Genomic DNA, 16,414 nt, shown 5'->3' on the forward strand with positions numbered 1-16,414 from the left:
GTAAAAATGTAAAAACTTATTCCTAGCTGGCCTCATTTATAAATTTATTAACTGTACTTCTTCTATATGAGTTCAAAATGATCAATTAATAAATTTATATCACTCAAGGTACCTTACACTGTAAAATTTATTACATGCCTACTTAAAAATAATAAAGATACACTAAAATGGGCATTGCAGAGCACCATAAAATACTGACAATAATTGTGATTTTACATGAAACAAGAATATATTTCTATCATTTCACCATGTAGTTTATATATGCATCACCTGGCACTAAGACCTATAATAAGCTGATGTATGGGGATGTTACAGAAAGATAACGGAAGGTAAAGGCACCCCTGTGCACACATGCCATGAAGGCACATGGGATGATGTGGAGGTAGAGCTCCACATATTCTTCATCTCGGCCATAGTTGGGATGATGTGATCAGCATCAAGCCCGGCCACCTTTATCCCCTATGGTTACCCCCAGGTATCCATTGATTTGAGGCTGGGTGAGCCCCAGAGCTGCTTTATGCAGGAAGAAGGCCAGATCTTAGATAACCCTACAGAAAGATACAGACAAATGTACCAAAATCAACCCGAAATAACTACTGTATTTTGTTATTAGAGCAAGTGAAGGTGTACACACACTACAAGATAAAAAAATAATTCATTTATTAAATACACTGAAGTTTCTGAGCAAGGCAGTTCATTAAAAATGAAAAGCGCTTTACATGTTTTGTATCTACCCTATATCAGGTTTTTTAAATTTCTATTTCATTTTATTCATTTTTTGTTTTTCGTCTGATGAAGACCATGATAAAGGGTAGAAACGTTGCATGTAAAGTGCTTTTAAATTTTAATAATCTGCCTTGGTCAGCAACTTTACTGTATTTAATATGGAAAGAAGGCTCAATTAGGTTATCATTTATTAAGTTGAACATGGCTATGGAAGACTTATTTGTACAACACCAAACTGTTCAATCACAGGCAAATCAACACAACCAAATTATAAATAATTCTCGGGCAATCGACCAGGTAATTTCCTAATAATGATGAAGACCACCCAGTGAGAGTATTGATATAAAAAGGTATATTTTTTTGGTTCAGAGCTTTCGAGAGCTAATGTTACTCTTATCTTCAGGGATTGAAGTGGCGAGATATGTCAGGTTAAGGTTATATGTATTTGGTGTGGGAGGGGTCCGGTGCAGGTGGCGTCTCCATGATGTCTGCGCTCTCAGTCGACTATCGCTAACCAGGCTGGGTCCAGTTCGAGTCCCGTGTCCCTGTCGAGGTTTTCCTTTTCTCCGTGTAAGGCTATTGCTTCTTTGATGATACGGTCCCAGTAATTGGATGACTTGTTGATGATCTTGGTGGTTGTGACTGCAATTCTATGGCCCTCCTGGATGGAATGTTCTGCTAACCCAGATTTTTCTGGATGAAAATTCTTGATGTAGCTGGCATGTTCTTTACAACGTTGTTCGACTGTCCTACCCGTTTGTCCAATGTAAGCTTTACCGCAGGAACAGATGATATGGTAATCCCCGGGTGTCTTCCAGTGGCGTAGCATGGGCATTTCGGGTGGGAACGCCAAGTCCGAAGGAAGGGTCGGCCCTTTCTTGCTTAATAATTTACTTATGGTATTAGTCGCCACAGGTATTGTTTATTTGCCTGAAGTCAGCTGGGTTTTCAATAAAACATCATCCATGGATGTTTTAGCTAGAAAATTAGATGCCTCACTATGCCACAAATGTTTTGAACTCTGGTGTTTTATACCTTTTTTTATATCTTTCTGCATGACGCAAGTCATTAAAAACCTACCTGAATCACAAGCGCCTCTGCACAACACTAGACTTCATTGTTGTGGATGATCCAACTGATTGATTTGGTTTATTTTACTTCGCTTTTCTACCACTTTTGGTTAATTGCGAATATGAATATGAGTGATGATATTGATGAAGGTACACTGACAAAGAACACCCGTGCTCACGCTGGTTTTCGAACCAGGGACCTCTGTCGTCTTGGCGCACTGTGCAAAGCACTCTGACACGGAGGTGGGTGGATGATCTAAATATCGTACACACTACTGATGTAACAGTGCAGATTAGTAATTCAGACCACTGTTTATTACATGTTGAGAATGCTGATAAACATTTTAAAATAATTTTCTCCAGATACAATTAGATGTTAAGAGTTTTCAAATGAATGGTAAACATTTCCATTGACACAATATTAAGCAGTTAGATAATAACGAAAAAAGAATAACAATAAAAAAATAATAGTTTTGCGGGTTAAGTGGTGGAGCAGCCACAGGCTGAATTTCTACCACGAGGACTTCACCAACTTATTTGACAAAAACTGTGTTGATCATTTAGTTTCTAATGCACATCGCTGTTCGTGCAATAAATTATACAATGCAATGGTCATTAAGAATTGGTATATTTGAGATTGGTAAAGTTACGTCAGTCAATATTGCATATTGTAGCAGCACATAGCATGAGTTGCATGAACGCGAAGAACCAGGTAGGAATTCTACCGCTGTTGTCTGCTTCAGAAGGCAGGAAGGGTCACATGAACCAATCACGGTAGACCTATGCTGCTCCGTACGCTGGCATATGAGAGAGCATTTACGCGCGTGCTGTAGACATCGAAGCTTTCCCTCCAGAAAGGCAGCAAGGAATATAGAGTCTTTTACGCCGAACCTGCTCGGCGTCCGGCCAGGAAAGGCATTGAAAAAAGATGCTAGAACGAGTGTTGAGAGTGGAGCGTTGCAAGCGGATCGCGAAAAATAGCTATTATAATGCCATGAAGGTCAAACATATATGGAATTAGTCAAGTTTTACTTTATATTCACAGCACTTATGCATTTTTTGAAATTTTAAATCTGGGAACGCCGGACGTACGGGCATACTATAACGCTACGCCACTGCTGTCTTCTGTCCTAGGTCATCTCATGGTTTTCGAATTCGGCTTCTGACACATCTCTGCACTTTCCCTATCCGGAAATTACCTGGTTGATTGACTGAGAAAACATCTTCAACCAAATTATAGTTAGTTGAAATTTGTGTTGGGTCATTTTTTAAAAGTGGGAATGGTACAATATATGATGAAACTTATAAAGGAAAAAAGTACTTACTCCATATCATACACTGTATCCGGCAAGTGCTGTTCTCGAAGCTGGAATTTTTTCTGCTTTGTCGGCGCTACAAGAGGCTGTGCCAAAGGTTGAGTATCTTCCTCCTGGACAATCGTCTCGACCTCTGGCCCAAACACCTCTTGGGCCATGGGATAGTACCTTTTGTCTTCATGAAGAACCACCGTCATGGGTGCAACTTCTTCATCGGCAGCCTCTTCTGCTGCATCCTCCTGGAAAATATAGTTTTAAAGAACTCAGCAACTCCTTACAGCAATCTTTTACATTTTCTACACAAAAGTTTGGTGGACTCTTCATAATTCAAACTTCAAGAAGATACGAAAAAAATTCGAATTATCCAAAATTCAAATTAATAAAAAAACATGTATTATTAAAGAAAAGCAGTAACACAAAAATAATGAACATGCAGTGGACCTTACCATAAACATTGCTATATTTTGTGCGCGGTCCTGAAGTGAAAGCAAAAAAACAATTCCTCTCACAACAGGAATTAAGCTAATAGAAAATGGAAAACACAGTTAAGTAAGTACACTGTACGAACACACAATCATATACACATGTAACAACATTAGTTACCTGTTCTCATGTTCATGATTTTTGTTACATGTTGCTTAACTCTCAGGAAGTTCCTTGTCACACACGTTGAGAGTTCCTCGGCAGGGGTTTTCATTGTGAGCATGAACAGCCCAACATCATACAGTACTGACGTTACACATTCATTGCCATAAAAAGCCTTCATTATCTGATGAATGTCAATTGGGGGACACAATTTCTGCAGTTAGAAACTTGGTCACCACACGCAGTTTCAGGTGCACCGACATAGTATGGTTACATGCCGCCATTCTCCTCACTAGTTCAACAACCCCTAGTGATAGAAGTTTGAAACTTGGAATGGAGAAGGGGCAAGTCTGAAGAGTACAATGCATTGTTGCTCAAAATCCAAAATGTCTTTACACCGTGAAAAAAAAATAGGAGGCATTACTTTTCAGCCTGCCCTCGTACCTTGGTAAATATGCATTTCCGGACATATGTTGATATGAACTTTTTTGTTCCTTTACTTATCAGGAATCACCTCCTGAAGTTTGTCCCTATAGTTTATGTTCACCCTGTATTATGTAAATTTCAAATATTTATTTATATTCAGGCCGGCCCCCTTGGTGGAGTGGTTAGCACATTGTGCTACGATGCCAGGGGTCCCGGGTTCGAATCCCAGCCTGGGCATGGATATTTGTAAGTGTCCATTCATCAATTTCATCATGTCATCACTCATCCCAGTCTTCACAAAGTAGCCAAAAGTGGCACAAAAAGCAAAGTAAAATAAAACAAATGAATAACAATAAGAAAATTATTTATATTCATGTCCCGCACCATGGCCATGCAGTCCAAGGCGTCATGCTTTGGGCTCAGGCTATGGGGCGTGTGCAGGTTCGAATCTCCTTCAGGAAGATAACAACTTTTCTCCTGAGATTTCAGCATGTCTATGGGACCCACTATCGTGAGGAAATTGGGGTGCTATGAATGAGTAGTGTAACTCAGTTGTGAAAACCTACAACAATGACTGGGAGCTTGTTGTGCTGACCACACACCCCCATAACTGCTTGGATGATATCCCGAGGTGGGAGTGAGGCCGGCAGTCAGTAGGAAGGCTCTATCCCACACGGGCTGTTACACCATGGGTTATTTATTATTTGTATTCATATTATTTCATTATAATATACTTATAATAAATTATATCTACTAAAGAAAATTTGACCTTGTAGAACTTACATCATATTCTTGGGCTTCAGGTTCTTGATCTCTAAAATCATCTTCTTCTTCTTCATCAGATTCTAATTCTGGTCCTATGTAGTTACCAAATTCATCATATAAATCAGCATCCATTTTACTGAAAATTGAATAACAACAGTAAGATCAGATTTATTTGTTTGTATTTGGATACCAAATACAGATAATATACACACACACACACATTAATAGTGTTAATGAGGACAAAAGACAATTGAATCGGTCACACGAGGAACCTTGAAATGAATAGTTTTGTCAAGAGACTTTTAATTGGAGAAAAAATATTTTTGGCTTCTACAACATAGTACTGACACATTTTATGAACAGAAGGAAGATGTTTCTGCACCGTGAAACTTCCTGTTAAAGGAGAAAAGTGCAAGGGAAAGCAACATAGCTAATTGTTTTGCTGTTTCCTGCGGCATTTCGCTTTTGTTGGATTTTGTTATTCTTAAAGTAGTTAAAATTCAACTAGAGAATAGTTAAAATTCAACTATTTTAAGAATAATACTTTGCTTTACATAAAAATAATAATATCAAATATAATCACATTATGTTTATCTGCAAATTATAACTTTTAGATTCTCCTCTTTACTGCAGGATAATTAAAAAACATATATTTTTAAAATTATGTCCAGGACTATCTTATTTCTCCCATAAAGAGAACACAGTTAATCTAAAGGCACTATTTTGACTTAAGATTGCAGTGATTTCTCTCATGGCACACTGATTTCATTTTTGTCATATCTGTTCAGTCTGCCCTCTGTCCTGTTGCTCCTCTTTTATCTTGGGCTGTTATTCTTGTGCAAAAAGCCTGATGAATTGACTGTATTGTGAATTACGCTGCTGCTAGAATTTCTCTTCTGATTAAAGTAGGATTAATTTACAAACATAGTTTGAAACAGAAACTTGTATACGAAAATAATGTACAATCATCATCCTATGGTTTACTTACATTAATTTCGAAGCGAATGCAGAATATAGAGAATGTCTCCAATTTCAATAATATTTGGTATACTAACTAAATTTGGCCTTCTAATCACGAATCTGTTGTTAAAATGAGGGGGTCACGTGTGGAAATTGGGAAAAAAAGGTGATAAAAGTTGAAAATTCTTTTATTCTTTTAGAGCTGTATTGCATTGTTTAACGAACAAAATTTTGACTAAGCTTGCCTAACCTAACCTAACCTAACCTTATCAGAAATGGTTCGTGGGGCTATCTATGAATGATTTGTGGGGCTACCCATGCATGGTTCGTGGGGCTACCCGTGCATAATGTTAAAATAACAGATTTATGATTAGAAGGCCAAATTTAGTTAGCATACCAAATATTAACGAAATTGGAGACATTCTCTATATTGTACAATCATACCTTAATTTCTTTTGCTACTTTTTTAATGTCTTCAGTAACGGTTCTGAATGTTTAATGATTTTTTCACAGGAGAAGATGAAGTACCGCAGAATTGTGAAAATGATTGTTACGGTAAATTTCAATATGGTGAAAGTAATTACCACTGTTTGGAGTCCAGAAAGTGTAATACACAGGTGAAAAAGAGACATGCTTAATCTATTTTTCAAAATCTTAATTGGTAATGGTTCCAATTATTTCTTCACAAGTTTCACACCCCTTCAAGCCTCGTGCGAATATCCGGCAGCAAGTAAATATGGCAGTTGTCTGTGTTCAGGACAACAATAAAGTAAATGGTAAACAAATGGGAAATGGAGAGGTTTGCATAAGATACTGTTTACACCTTCGTTTTGCTGAAAAATAACACTTTTCAGAACTCCAAACAGCGCTAATTTTTATCACCATCATTTCCACTATTCTGTGATAATATTATCTTTCTCCTACGAATGAAGAATGCCTTGACATTGGGAAGTGGACATGACACATGCTTGAGCAAGGTACTTTTTTGGAAATGTTACCAATACTTGTGTGTCATGATTAATTCGGAATTAAATAATTGAAACTTGCGCCTCATAATTCCTCAAGTAAATAACACTTACTGAAGATTTTAACTGCGCTAATTTTTTTCTCGAAGCTTCTAACTTTCTTTCACAATCACACCCGGTACTCTAAAAGGAGGGTAACAGTATCCTATCCGCCGAACGATTTCTTCATTTTTACAGAAGAAACTACTTACCGAAATGAGTTTCTGTAGCATTTTGAAGGTTCGTGGAGGTGCTTTCTTTCATCGTTGAATCTGTTTGACCAGGAGTACATGCATGTTTGAAGAGAAAAATCTCTCCGATGACAAATTGCCATTGCTTCTACTTGCTTTCCCTAAATGAACTGAATGTTGCACACGTTTAATGACGTAATCTCCTGTCATTGTTTCCAACCACGCCATTGTTTTACAAGAAAATGACGTCCTTTTTTTTTATATACTATGAATGCCTAACCAAACCAAAGCTAACCTTACCGTGCATGGTTTGGAGCTATTCGTGAATGGTGTGTGGGGTATTTTCTGGTTATAACACCAAATTTTAACTATGTTTGCCTAACCTAATTGAACCTAACCTAACCTTACCATGAATGGATTTTGGAACTATGCGGGAATGATTTTTGTGGCTATGCGTGAATGGTGTGTGGGGTATTTTTGGTTAGTAAGGTTGAAAACACTGCATATCCACTACGCAAGTCAAGCTGCGCGGCCATATTGTGTATTACTGAAGCTGAAAAACGAAGAACAATAATAACTGTTAATCTCATAACTTGAAGTTATTTTAGTGAAAAGCAAAATTACACCTAAAATAATGTTTTGCAATGCACAATAGGTAAGTACGAATGTAAAAAGTGACTAAATAAACGAGCGAGACATGTTCGGCAGATAGGATATAGGTAATAAAAGGACTTCCTAATGTTCCTGTCAAACTTGCGAAAATCATTACACACACAGAACCATTATCAATGAACCTGCTTTAGATTCGACTACGCATATTGACATCCATTATGTTCATTATACATTTTTTCTATTCACTAGGAATTTTGCACATGAAAATCTGTAGTCCTGAAGAAATTATTTTCTTTCATAATATACTGCTGGACAAAAAAAACCGGACACTTGCATTTTTTGTGATAACGCAATGGGTCAATAAAAGCTCTGGTACAAGGGCTAACTAAATGTTGCAGAAACTGAATTAAGTACGAATGCATAAACAAAGTCCGAGCCTATGAATGGTGCATATGGTACTACATGATCTGCCGAACATTCTGTAATATACCTGCGAGCTGTTATTGCAATTCAGATGTCAAATATTAAAGTGTCCGGTTTTCATTGTCCAGCAGTATATTTTTATGGTGTAATTTGTCAATGATTTTTAGGAAGTGTACATGAGAATTTTCTTTCGGTATGACTTGAGATGACCTGACCTCTCTCCGATTTTCTTCATATTTGACATAGTTACTAATTGAGGCCTGGTAATCACGAATCTGAGGTTAAAATTTGTTGGAACCGTCCAGAAATTGCAAAATAAGCGAATCAATTTTCCCGACTGGACCGCTCTCCGATTTTTATAGTACTGCTCATACTTACTATATATGTTGTCCGCATGAAGTACCTCATGTTAACATGCTCCGGTCACATATAGATAGTTTTCTGGAAAGCGTAGAACTGGTAAAAATTGCTTCTACATTACCACGATAATTCTTCACATACAAGGTTGGAGGCCATGTTTGATGACATGCACATGTGAAGCTCGGAATGAGCTACGCCACAGATTCTACAGCGTTGCCACACTATTGCTTTCTTATTTGAAGAAGGACTGTTTGACAATGGCTGCAGAGAGGAGTGGAAAGTTTGTTAATGTTGTTTAAATGTATAGGTGGGGTGTGGAGGATGAAGGACGGGCATTAATTGAGAAACTTGGTGATTTCAGAGTTTTGCCAAAAGAGGGGACGTATATGTGTCCACAAGGGCATGTCCTAAACTTGACAAAAGACGATGCTTGCATTGACAAATACGCGTGGATTTTTTTTTTTTCGGGTACCTGGCAAAATACATGTTCCTGAAAAGGTGTCATCAGTTGGGAACAGAGCCTAGCATAGAATATTTCCGCCTGGCAGGACTGTTATACAATCCCTTACTTGCAGGCAAGCTTAAGGAAGAAGAAGACAGTGACAATCGCGATGGAGAGGAGCATGTGGGGTGCGGACTATAGTTTGGCAACATTGTATCCTGCCTTGGATTCTGTGCAAACTGCATCTGCAAAACATTGGATGTAAGTTTCTGTTACGTTCTATCCCGATTTCTTTAATGTTTGGCATACTCACTAATTGATGCCTCCTAATCACGAATCTGAAGTTAAAATTTGTCGGTCACGTCTAGAAATTGTGAACCATTGACGTGTGGTTAGGTTAGTTTTGGTTAGGTTAGGCAAACATAGTTAAAATTTCGTGTCGTGGTAGTATCAGGATCTAGAAAGTGCGGAACGAGTTTACAATACCGGACCACTCTCCAACTTCTATGAAGTTTCACCTACTCACTAATTGTGAACTCCAAATGACGAATCTGGATGTAAAAATTGGAGGTAGAGTATGGAAATCGAGAAAGAAAAGAAATAAACTATGTTTTCTTAACGTAACATAACCCTACCATAAGAACAGCAGCTCCACGGAACATGCCATTTTCCCCGAATGGGTATCGCTTATCGCACACCACTTTAGCAACATTGTGTTCTGACGTCACGAGAGAGCTTTTTCATGTTAGGCAAGACAAGGTAACGCGTCTCTTAGCGAAATTATTAATTTTTCTCTGTATTTATGCTAATGGAACCTAATCTAACAGGCTTAACCTAACCTCGTAGGCATTCCTCGTCTGACGTCAATATTCAAGGTAGCCAGATTGTTGTGCGTAAAGGAAGACCATTAATGAATTGCGAAAGAAGGATGGTTCTGAATTGCTGTGTATGGACAATCACAGTGGTAAATCGCAAGCTTTTTCTACAAGTCCTGCACATATGTGTACAATTTTAACAAGTGACCGCCAAATATGAACTACAGATACGTCATCAGGACACCGAAATTGGAGGTAGGCGAAATTTTATAGAAATTGGAGTGGTCCGGTATTGTAAACTCATGCCGAAATTGCAAAATAATTGCGAACCAATGACGCTAGACCCACAAACCCTTGACGTGTGTTTAGGTTAGGCAAACATAGTTAAAATTTGGTGTTGTGGTAGTATCAGGAATATATATATATATATTTTCGGCATGAGTTTACAATACCGGACCACTCTCCAATTTCTATAAAATTTCGCCTACTTACTAATTTTGGTGTCCTGATGACGTAACTATAGTTCATATTTGGCGGTCGCTTGTTAAAATTGTACATTTACGTCCAGAAATTGTAAAATAACCTTGCGATTTACCACGCTGATTGTCCCTACACAACAATTCGGAACCATCTTTCTTTCGCAATTCGTTAATGGTCTTCCTTTATGCACAACAATCTTGCTGACGTAAGACGAGGAATGCCTACGAGGTTAGGTTAGGCCTGTTAGGTTAGGTTCCATTAGCATAAATACAAAGAAAAATTAATATTTTAGGTACGAGAACTATACCTTGTCTTGCCTGTTGATTTCTTCATGTTGGGAAAATGGCATCTTCCGTGGAGCTATTGTTCTTATGGTAGGGTTACGTTACGTTAAGAAAACATAGTCTATTTCGTTTTTTTATCGATTTCCATACTTGACCGCCAATTATTACATGCAGATTCGTGTTTAGGAGTTCACAATTAGTGAGTAGGCGACATTTCATAGAAATTGGAGAGTGGTCCGGTATTGTAAACTCGTTCCATATTTTCTTGTGAAACACAAAAATTCGCGAAAATCGACGCTTTCATTCCGAAAACTAAGGCCTTATTTCCGTTTTTATTTTACTACTATATACAATACGATAATGGTGGAAAATTATTCTAAAACTTAATTGTAAACAGTGTCTGAAGTAAACGAACCCGGAACGTCATGTGCATTACAAGAATTCTGCGACGTTTACAAAATAATAATTCACATATAATGGTCATACATAAATGTTGTTTATATTACCTGTATCGAAATCAAATTATCTTTCACACTTCGTTTATGGTTTCATTAACAATTATACATGCAAATCTATCTTGATTAATTTGCATCGGTTGTTAACACACGCTATGCGAATATGTGGTGATACTAATTGTCCAAAACTGTGCAACAAAATGAATTTTACAAACTCATAAATATTTATTTCGAAGGATAAATTTTTATTTACACGCCCAATATATCCACTGCCTGAAATAAATCACACATATATAATAGTATTTATATATGAAAGAACTGAAATTCAAATTACGCTACTTGTTCCTCCCATGCTGGACAAACAGCTAGTGACAGCATAATCGGTATCAAATATAATCGATTATTTATATATTAACTTCATTTGCTAATTCCTAGCTCTAACTTCATCCTGTATGTTATGTTATTTGTCCATTTTGATACTATACAAACGAGGACGTATTTAGGGGATCTCCAGGGGTCCGGAACCCCCGAAGGGATTACCAAGTACTAAAATTAAATAATGAAAATAAGATTGTTTAGGGCCGGTTTTTCAATGTTCAGTTAAGGTTCATGTTAGCACATAACTGGAAGTTAGTGAAAATTTCGGTTTTTCAATGTATAGTTAACTCGTAACTGGAAATCTGGTGGCGATTATCTTTACTGGTACTTCTTCTTGCAGTTACCAGCCTAACTGGAAGTTGCGAAGCAACATGGAAGCCTCGTGCAGCTATCGAAGTTCCACACTCGCAACTTCACTGTCAGATTAAACAATATATGATACATAAAACTTTTAAATTCGTACAGAAAAAGACTTATTTTGTTTGGCAGAGCTTACCAACGTTCATGAAAATATGGAAATTAAGCAGCGTAGTTGCCGGAATTCACTTGGCAAGGTTGCGTTAGAGAATTTGTGGCCAGGATATCCGGTCTACCAGGCGGGACAATCTCCAAACAGTGATTTGGTGTAGTAGTTAGTGAAACCACCTTTCGGAGCGTGTTGTGTTTTGTAATTCGAGTTCGAGTCCTGGTCACGTGTATTTTTTTTTCTTATCAATTATTTATTACGTGTGTTGCATTCAATTCACGCTTTATTGTTGAATGATCTTCACGGATAAATATTAGTAAATTTTAAAATTATTTTTACTCGTACCTTCATATTTTTAGAAGTTTAGAAAGCATGCTTACTATTAACATGTTTTTTTCTTCACTCAACAACATGCATAGAGAGGTACAAAGCAAGCAGTCAATATTTACATATTAATAATAATAATAGAGTTTATATCAACAAACAGGTATTATTAATGTCTCGACTTTCGAGTTATTCACGCTTCTTCTACAAGAAAGTATCTGCGCTTGCGCCTCATAACATCATTTCCCCCACGTGGAATTAGCCTTTATTAGAAGAAAACCAAATTTGTAGTGCTGCCTTTCGTTAATTTATTTCGTAAGCATACAAAATGGATACGTAGCCATTGTTCCTAGCGTTTCACAATGCAATAACGTGCTTTCGAGCGCGGCGTGCTTGTAGTTCTATATTTAAACGCCAGGCTGTGCGCCAGTCGACGCGGTTTGAAACTATACTAACAGATGGCGCGCAGATCGATTTCCTGTAATTTTCGTGCTTCGGAATTGCCAACACACTGTTTCGTAGAACGAACCATGGTTTAGTTAACTGGCAGTTACTTTCACATTGAAAAACCCGGTGCTGGTTAAGACTAGCTGTTATCTCCAACTGGCAGTTAGTTAACAGAAAGATTAACAGGACATTGAAAAACTGGCCCTTAGCATTTGATGTATAATCAATGGTTATTAATTTCCTCTGAGCTTATTGGAAGGAAAGGAGTATACCAGGACCGGCGCTTGTCATTTGCGGCCCTGGGCGGTGGCGGCTGCTCCCTTTCCAACCCCCCCTTCCGCGTCGGGAATGTTTTTCCCGGTCCCGGCTTTTCGGGATCCCGCACACCCCTATTAAAATCCTGATGTTCGAGCGGGAAGAATTCGACATTTCTCGACTAATTCGGTGAGTTCTCAGGACAGGAAATGTTCGAAATTTCCCGACAGTTGGAAATTCTCGAATATTCTCAAAGTGAACGTTTTTTGTATCTGGAATAAAAACAAACAATTTTCGAGAACTTTCAGGCAAAAGAAGATGGTAACACTGAGTATCGAGTAGCAGAAGTTACTACAAGACACATAAATGTGGAACGTAAGTCCCGCCCTACAATGTGTTCGTCACTAAATATATATATTAGTAACACCAAAAGTGACCTGTATAATTTCTTCATATTCTAATTTAAAGATTTATTTTTATATTTATCTTTTTTGTGCTTATATGAGTAAGTTAGGTTGTCAGATTTTTTTTGTTCTTCAAACTTCGTTTATGTAATGTTATTCACCGAAGGGCGTCACTTGAGTATCATATGTGTGTATCTAGGTATGGCTTTGCAAGTCCCTGTTGTTAGCAGAATGGAAATGCTATTTGACTAGACAGGTGTACTGAATTTGTGTTTAATACTGTTTTACAAATGGACATTTATTATAATTTCCAAGAAGGGACCGCTTGAAACTTAGCAGCAAAGCAATGTGAGATTCTTTCATTTAACGAAGACCAGTTTTTTCGTAAGTAATTCTCTGTTATTGTGTGCCAATTTTGTCGCACTGTTTAATCGTAGTATGTTATTTTAATGGAGGACATTAACTTGGGTTATTTTCTTGAGGATGCAAATTTATTTTTCCTGTGAATTATGTTGAAGGTGTAACGAAAGCAAAACAATTGCTCAGTAAATTCGTAAGTGGAAAGATGATGGTGTAGTTGCATTACACTACTTGTCATGTAGTAAAAAGCAAGTAGTTAACAGAAATGTGGTAACAGTATGGTATAGTGAAAACACATTTCACTCTTTTATTTCCTAATTATTGACATTTGTAATTACCTGTTATGCATAGCGGAACATTTTTGAACGTGGGATTTTGCCTTTTTCACTGAAAAAAGCGTAATTTTTCACAAAACAAGTATTTATTGTTCGTTGCTAATTCGCTTTCGTTACACACAATATGGCGGGCAAATCTTGACTCACGTTGTCTATCGTCAGCTTATATCCAGTGTTTCCAAACTTATTAACCGAAAAATGACGCACAAACTATTCACAGAAGGTTTTAGGTTTTAGGTTAGGCAAAAAAAAAAAAAAAAACTGCTCACACGTCATCTTGTTTCTAAACTTATTAACCGAAAAATGCAACACAAGCTATTCACAGAAGGTTTATAAGCGAAAAAATTGATCCACAAACCATCCACGGAAGGTTAGGCAAACATAGAAAATTAAATTGGAAAAAAAGAAAAACGCTCATACGTCATCTTGTAAAACTACCGCGTGGTTACTACACTAACAGGGGGTTACATAATCGAATGCACGGAACATTTGAATCACGTAGTAGACGGTAATGGTGGCAAGAGGTATTGTGCATCGGAGATACATTAATGTTGAAAACTACAAATAAGTTGAACTAAGGGAGAGACACTTCCACGAGCTTCCTAAGTCTACAGAAACTCAGTTCCGTAAGTAGTTTCTCCTGTAAATTTGAAGAAATGTATTTTCACTGTACCATACTGTTACCAGAAATTTGTCAGTTTTTTTTTCCTCTTCAGTGCGGCCCAAAAAGATGCGTGACTATGGTAAGATTCTTAATCGTCAGACAGTATCCAAAGATTACGAGTTCTACTGTGAAGTAGCCTACAAGGGTCATCCTTCGAAACCTGTCAAACAAGTTGGGCCAAGTTCCGGTAAAGGTTCCGATTGTTTTATGAGTTCTCCTAGCACAAAGACTAATTATTGTAGAATTTTGGATATCATTGTCACAGGAAATTTGAACCTTCCTTAAAGTAATGAGCACTGTTTGTACTCGAAAAAAGTTTATTTAGTTACGTTTGAAAAAAACAACTTAAAAATTACCTTACACACTTGTCATGGACAAGATATTCTCCGTCGACAAGAGACAGTAAATATCATAGAACCATGGGAATGAATGTAGAAGTAAATCAAAACCTTAGTATAATGCATTTAGGGACTTTATCTTAATGGTAAGGGAACCAAACCTAACCTGCCTAACCTAACCACAAAACCATATATTGAACAAAATCTTAAGTAATCGCTAAAACTCCACTGTATGTGTTATCAGACATACATCGAAATCGAACCATGTAAAAATTGCATTCCTAGCGTGATTAAATCGCAATAAAACAAAAGGAACTTGGGCCCAATCGACCCTTGTGTTTTCCAGTTTGAAAGTAAAAAAAATATTGTGAGCTAATAGTACGTATTTAACACTTCAAATTGCCACTGTGAATTTCTCAGTTTTAAGTTACGTTTCTATAAAATAATAAAACAAATACTACTCCATTACTTTCCATAGCTGGTTTCCTTGAACCTAACCCATGTTGTAAACACACAGTATTGCCAGGTCAAACTTTGGTTTTCAACGGGAATATATATGCGAATTTCCACTAGGATTCAACTTTTTTTAAATCATGTTTTCATCCGTATTTTTTCATGTTTTCATTCAAAGACTCTATAGAAAAAGGTGGGGCCATGGTAGCGGTAGGTCAATTGCCCCAGGAGCGGAGCCTGGAATCGGGGGGCAATTAATACTACTTTTTTTTTTTTCCACTTCCAATTGTTTCCTCACCTTAAATTTTACATTTCTGGAATCCTTGATTCATACCCTTTCCAACGATGTATCAAACATATTTCTATTAAGAAGGGTGGATTCAACATCCTTACCCATGGTTCGATTACAATTTACTTTTGTTAACACACTGCAGAGTTTTGGCGAGTCAAGTTTAGGGCTGTTTGTATTCAAATAACGTTTCTAAATGCTTTCGTGGTTAGGTTAGGTGGAGAAGGGGTACCCTTGAACCTCTGTACCCACTAGAGAAAGTGAAATATTTTGCATGGTATATGAAGATTTTGTTGTTTATAAACATTTTCAGTTGATTTTAGCTCTCGGAAATGTGTTATTGTGAAGTAAAGTAAGACTGTTACCTTAGCATTTTACTTCGAAAGCTTCGCACAAGTGAATCTGGCACACAAAACTACATTCCACAACAGCAACTATAATTTTACATAGTTAAGTTAGGATTGCTAGGTTTGGTACCAATGGTTAATATCGACGTGTGTCTTTCGCTGTTTTAGTGTGCATACAAAGGGTTTTAATAATAAAAAGTGGTGAAAGTACTTCGAAGTGGCAGGTTTTGTTTACACGTGTCATACGTTGTGATCAAATATCACCGTTATTTGTGTTTTCCGCATGCTGGAACTAACTTTATATTACGTAAAACATCAGAATCTGTCGATTAATACAAATTTCAACATAATTCTCGAGGGGTTAGGGTGGGTAAATGGCCCCGGGAAAGGTTCATGGCTCTTAGTATTACAGCAATTTCCCTAAATACTTTCAACATCTC

At 37.3% G+C, this 16,414-nt stretch overlaps 2 protein-coding genes across 2 annotated transcripts in view; one reads left to right on the plus strand and one right to left on the minus strand.

Moving 5' to 3' along the window:
• LOC145998788 (116 kDa U5 small nuclear ribonucleoprotein component) overlaps positions 1–11,083 on the minus strand; it is an 80,562-nt gene extending 69,479 nt beyond the window's left edge. The window contains exons 1-3 of the mRNA XM_083135383.1: positions 10,966–11,083; positions 4,907–5,024; positions 3,122–3,351 (exon numbers count right to left, since the gene is read on the minus strand). Of these exons, the coding sequence (XP_082991509.1) occupies positions 3,122–3,351; positions 4,907–5,020 (344 nt within the window). The 5' untranslated portion in view covers positions 5,021–5,024; positions 10,966–11,083. The remainder of the gene's footprint in view (positions 1–3,121; positions 3,352–4,906; positions 5,025–10,965) is intronic.
• A 2,337-nt stretch (positions 11,084–13,420) lies between these two features.
• anchor (integral membrane protein GPR155 homolog anchor) overlaps positions 13,421–16,414 on the plus strand; it is a 115,009-nt gene continuing 112,015 nt past the window's right edge. Inside the window, exon 1 of the mRNA XM_083135384.1 lies at positions 13,421–13,572. The gene's annotated coding sequence lies outside the window, so the exon portion shown is untranslated. The remainder of the gene's footprint in view (positions 13,573–16,414) is intronic.

This window comes from Lepisma saccharinum, chromosome 14, assembly GCF_977018435.1.
Source record: "Lepisma saccharinum chromosome 14, izLepSacc3.1, whole genome shotgun sequence".
Lineage (NCBI taxonomy): Eukaryota > Metazoa > Arthropoda > Insecta > Zygentoma > Lepismatidae > Lepisma > Lepisma saccharinum.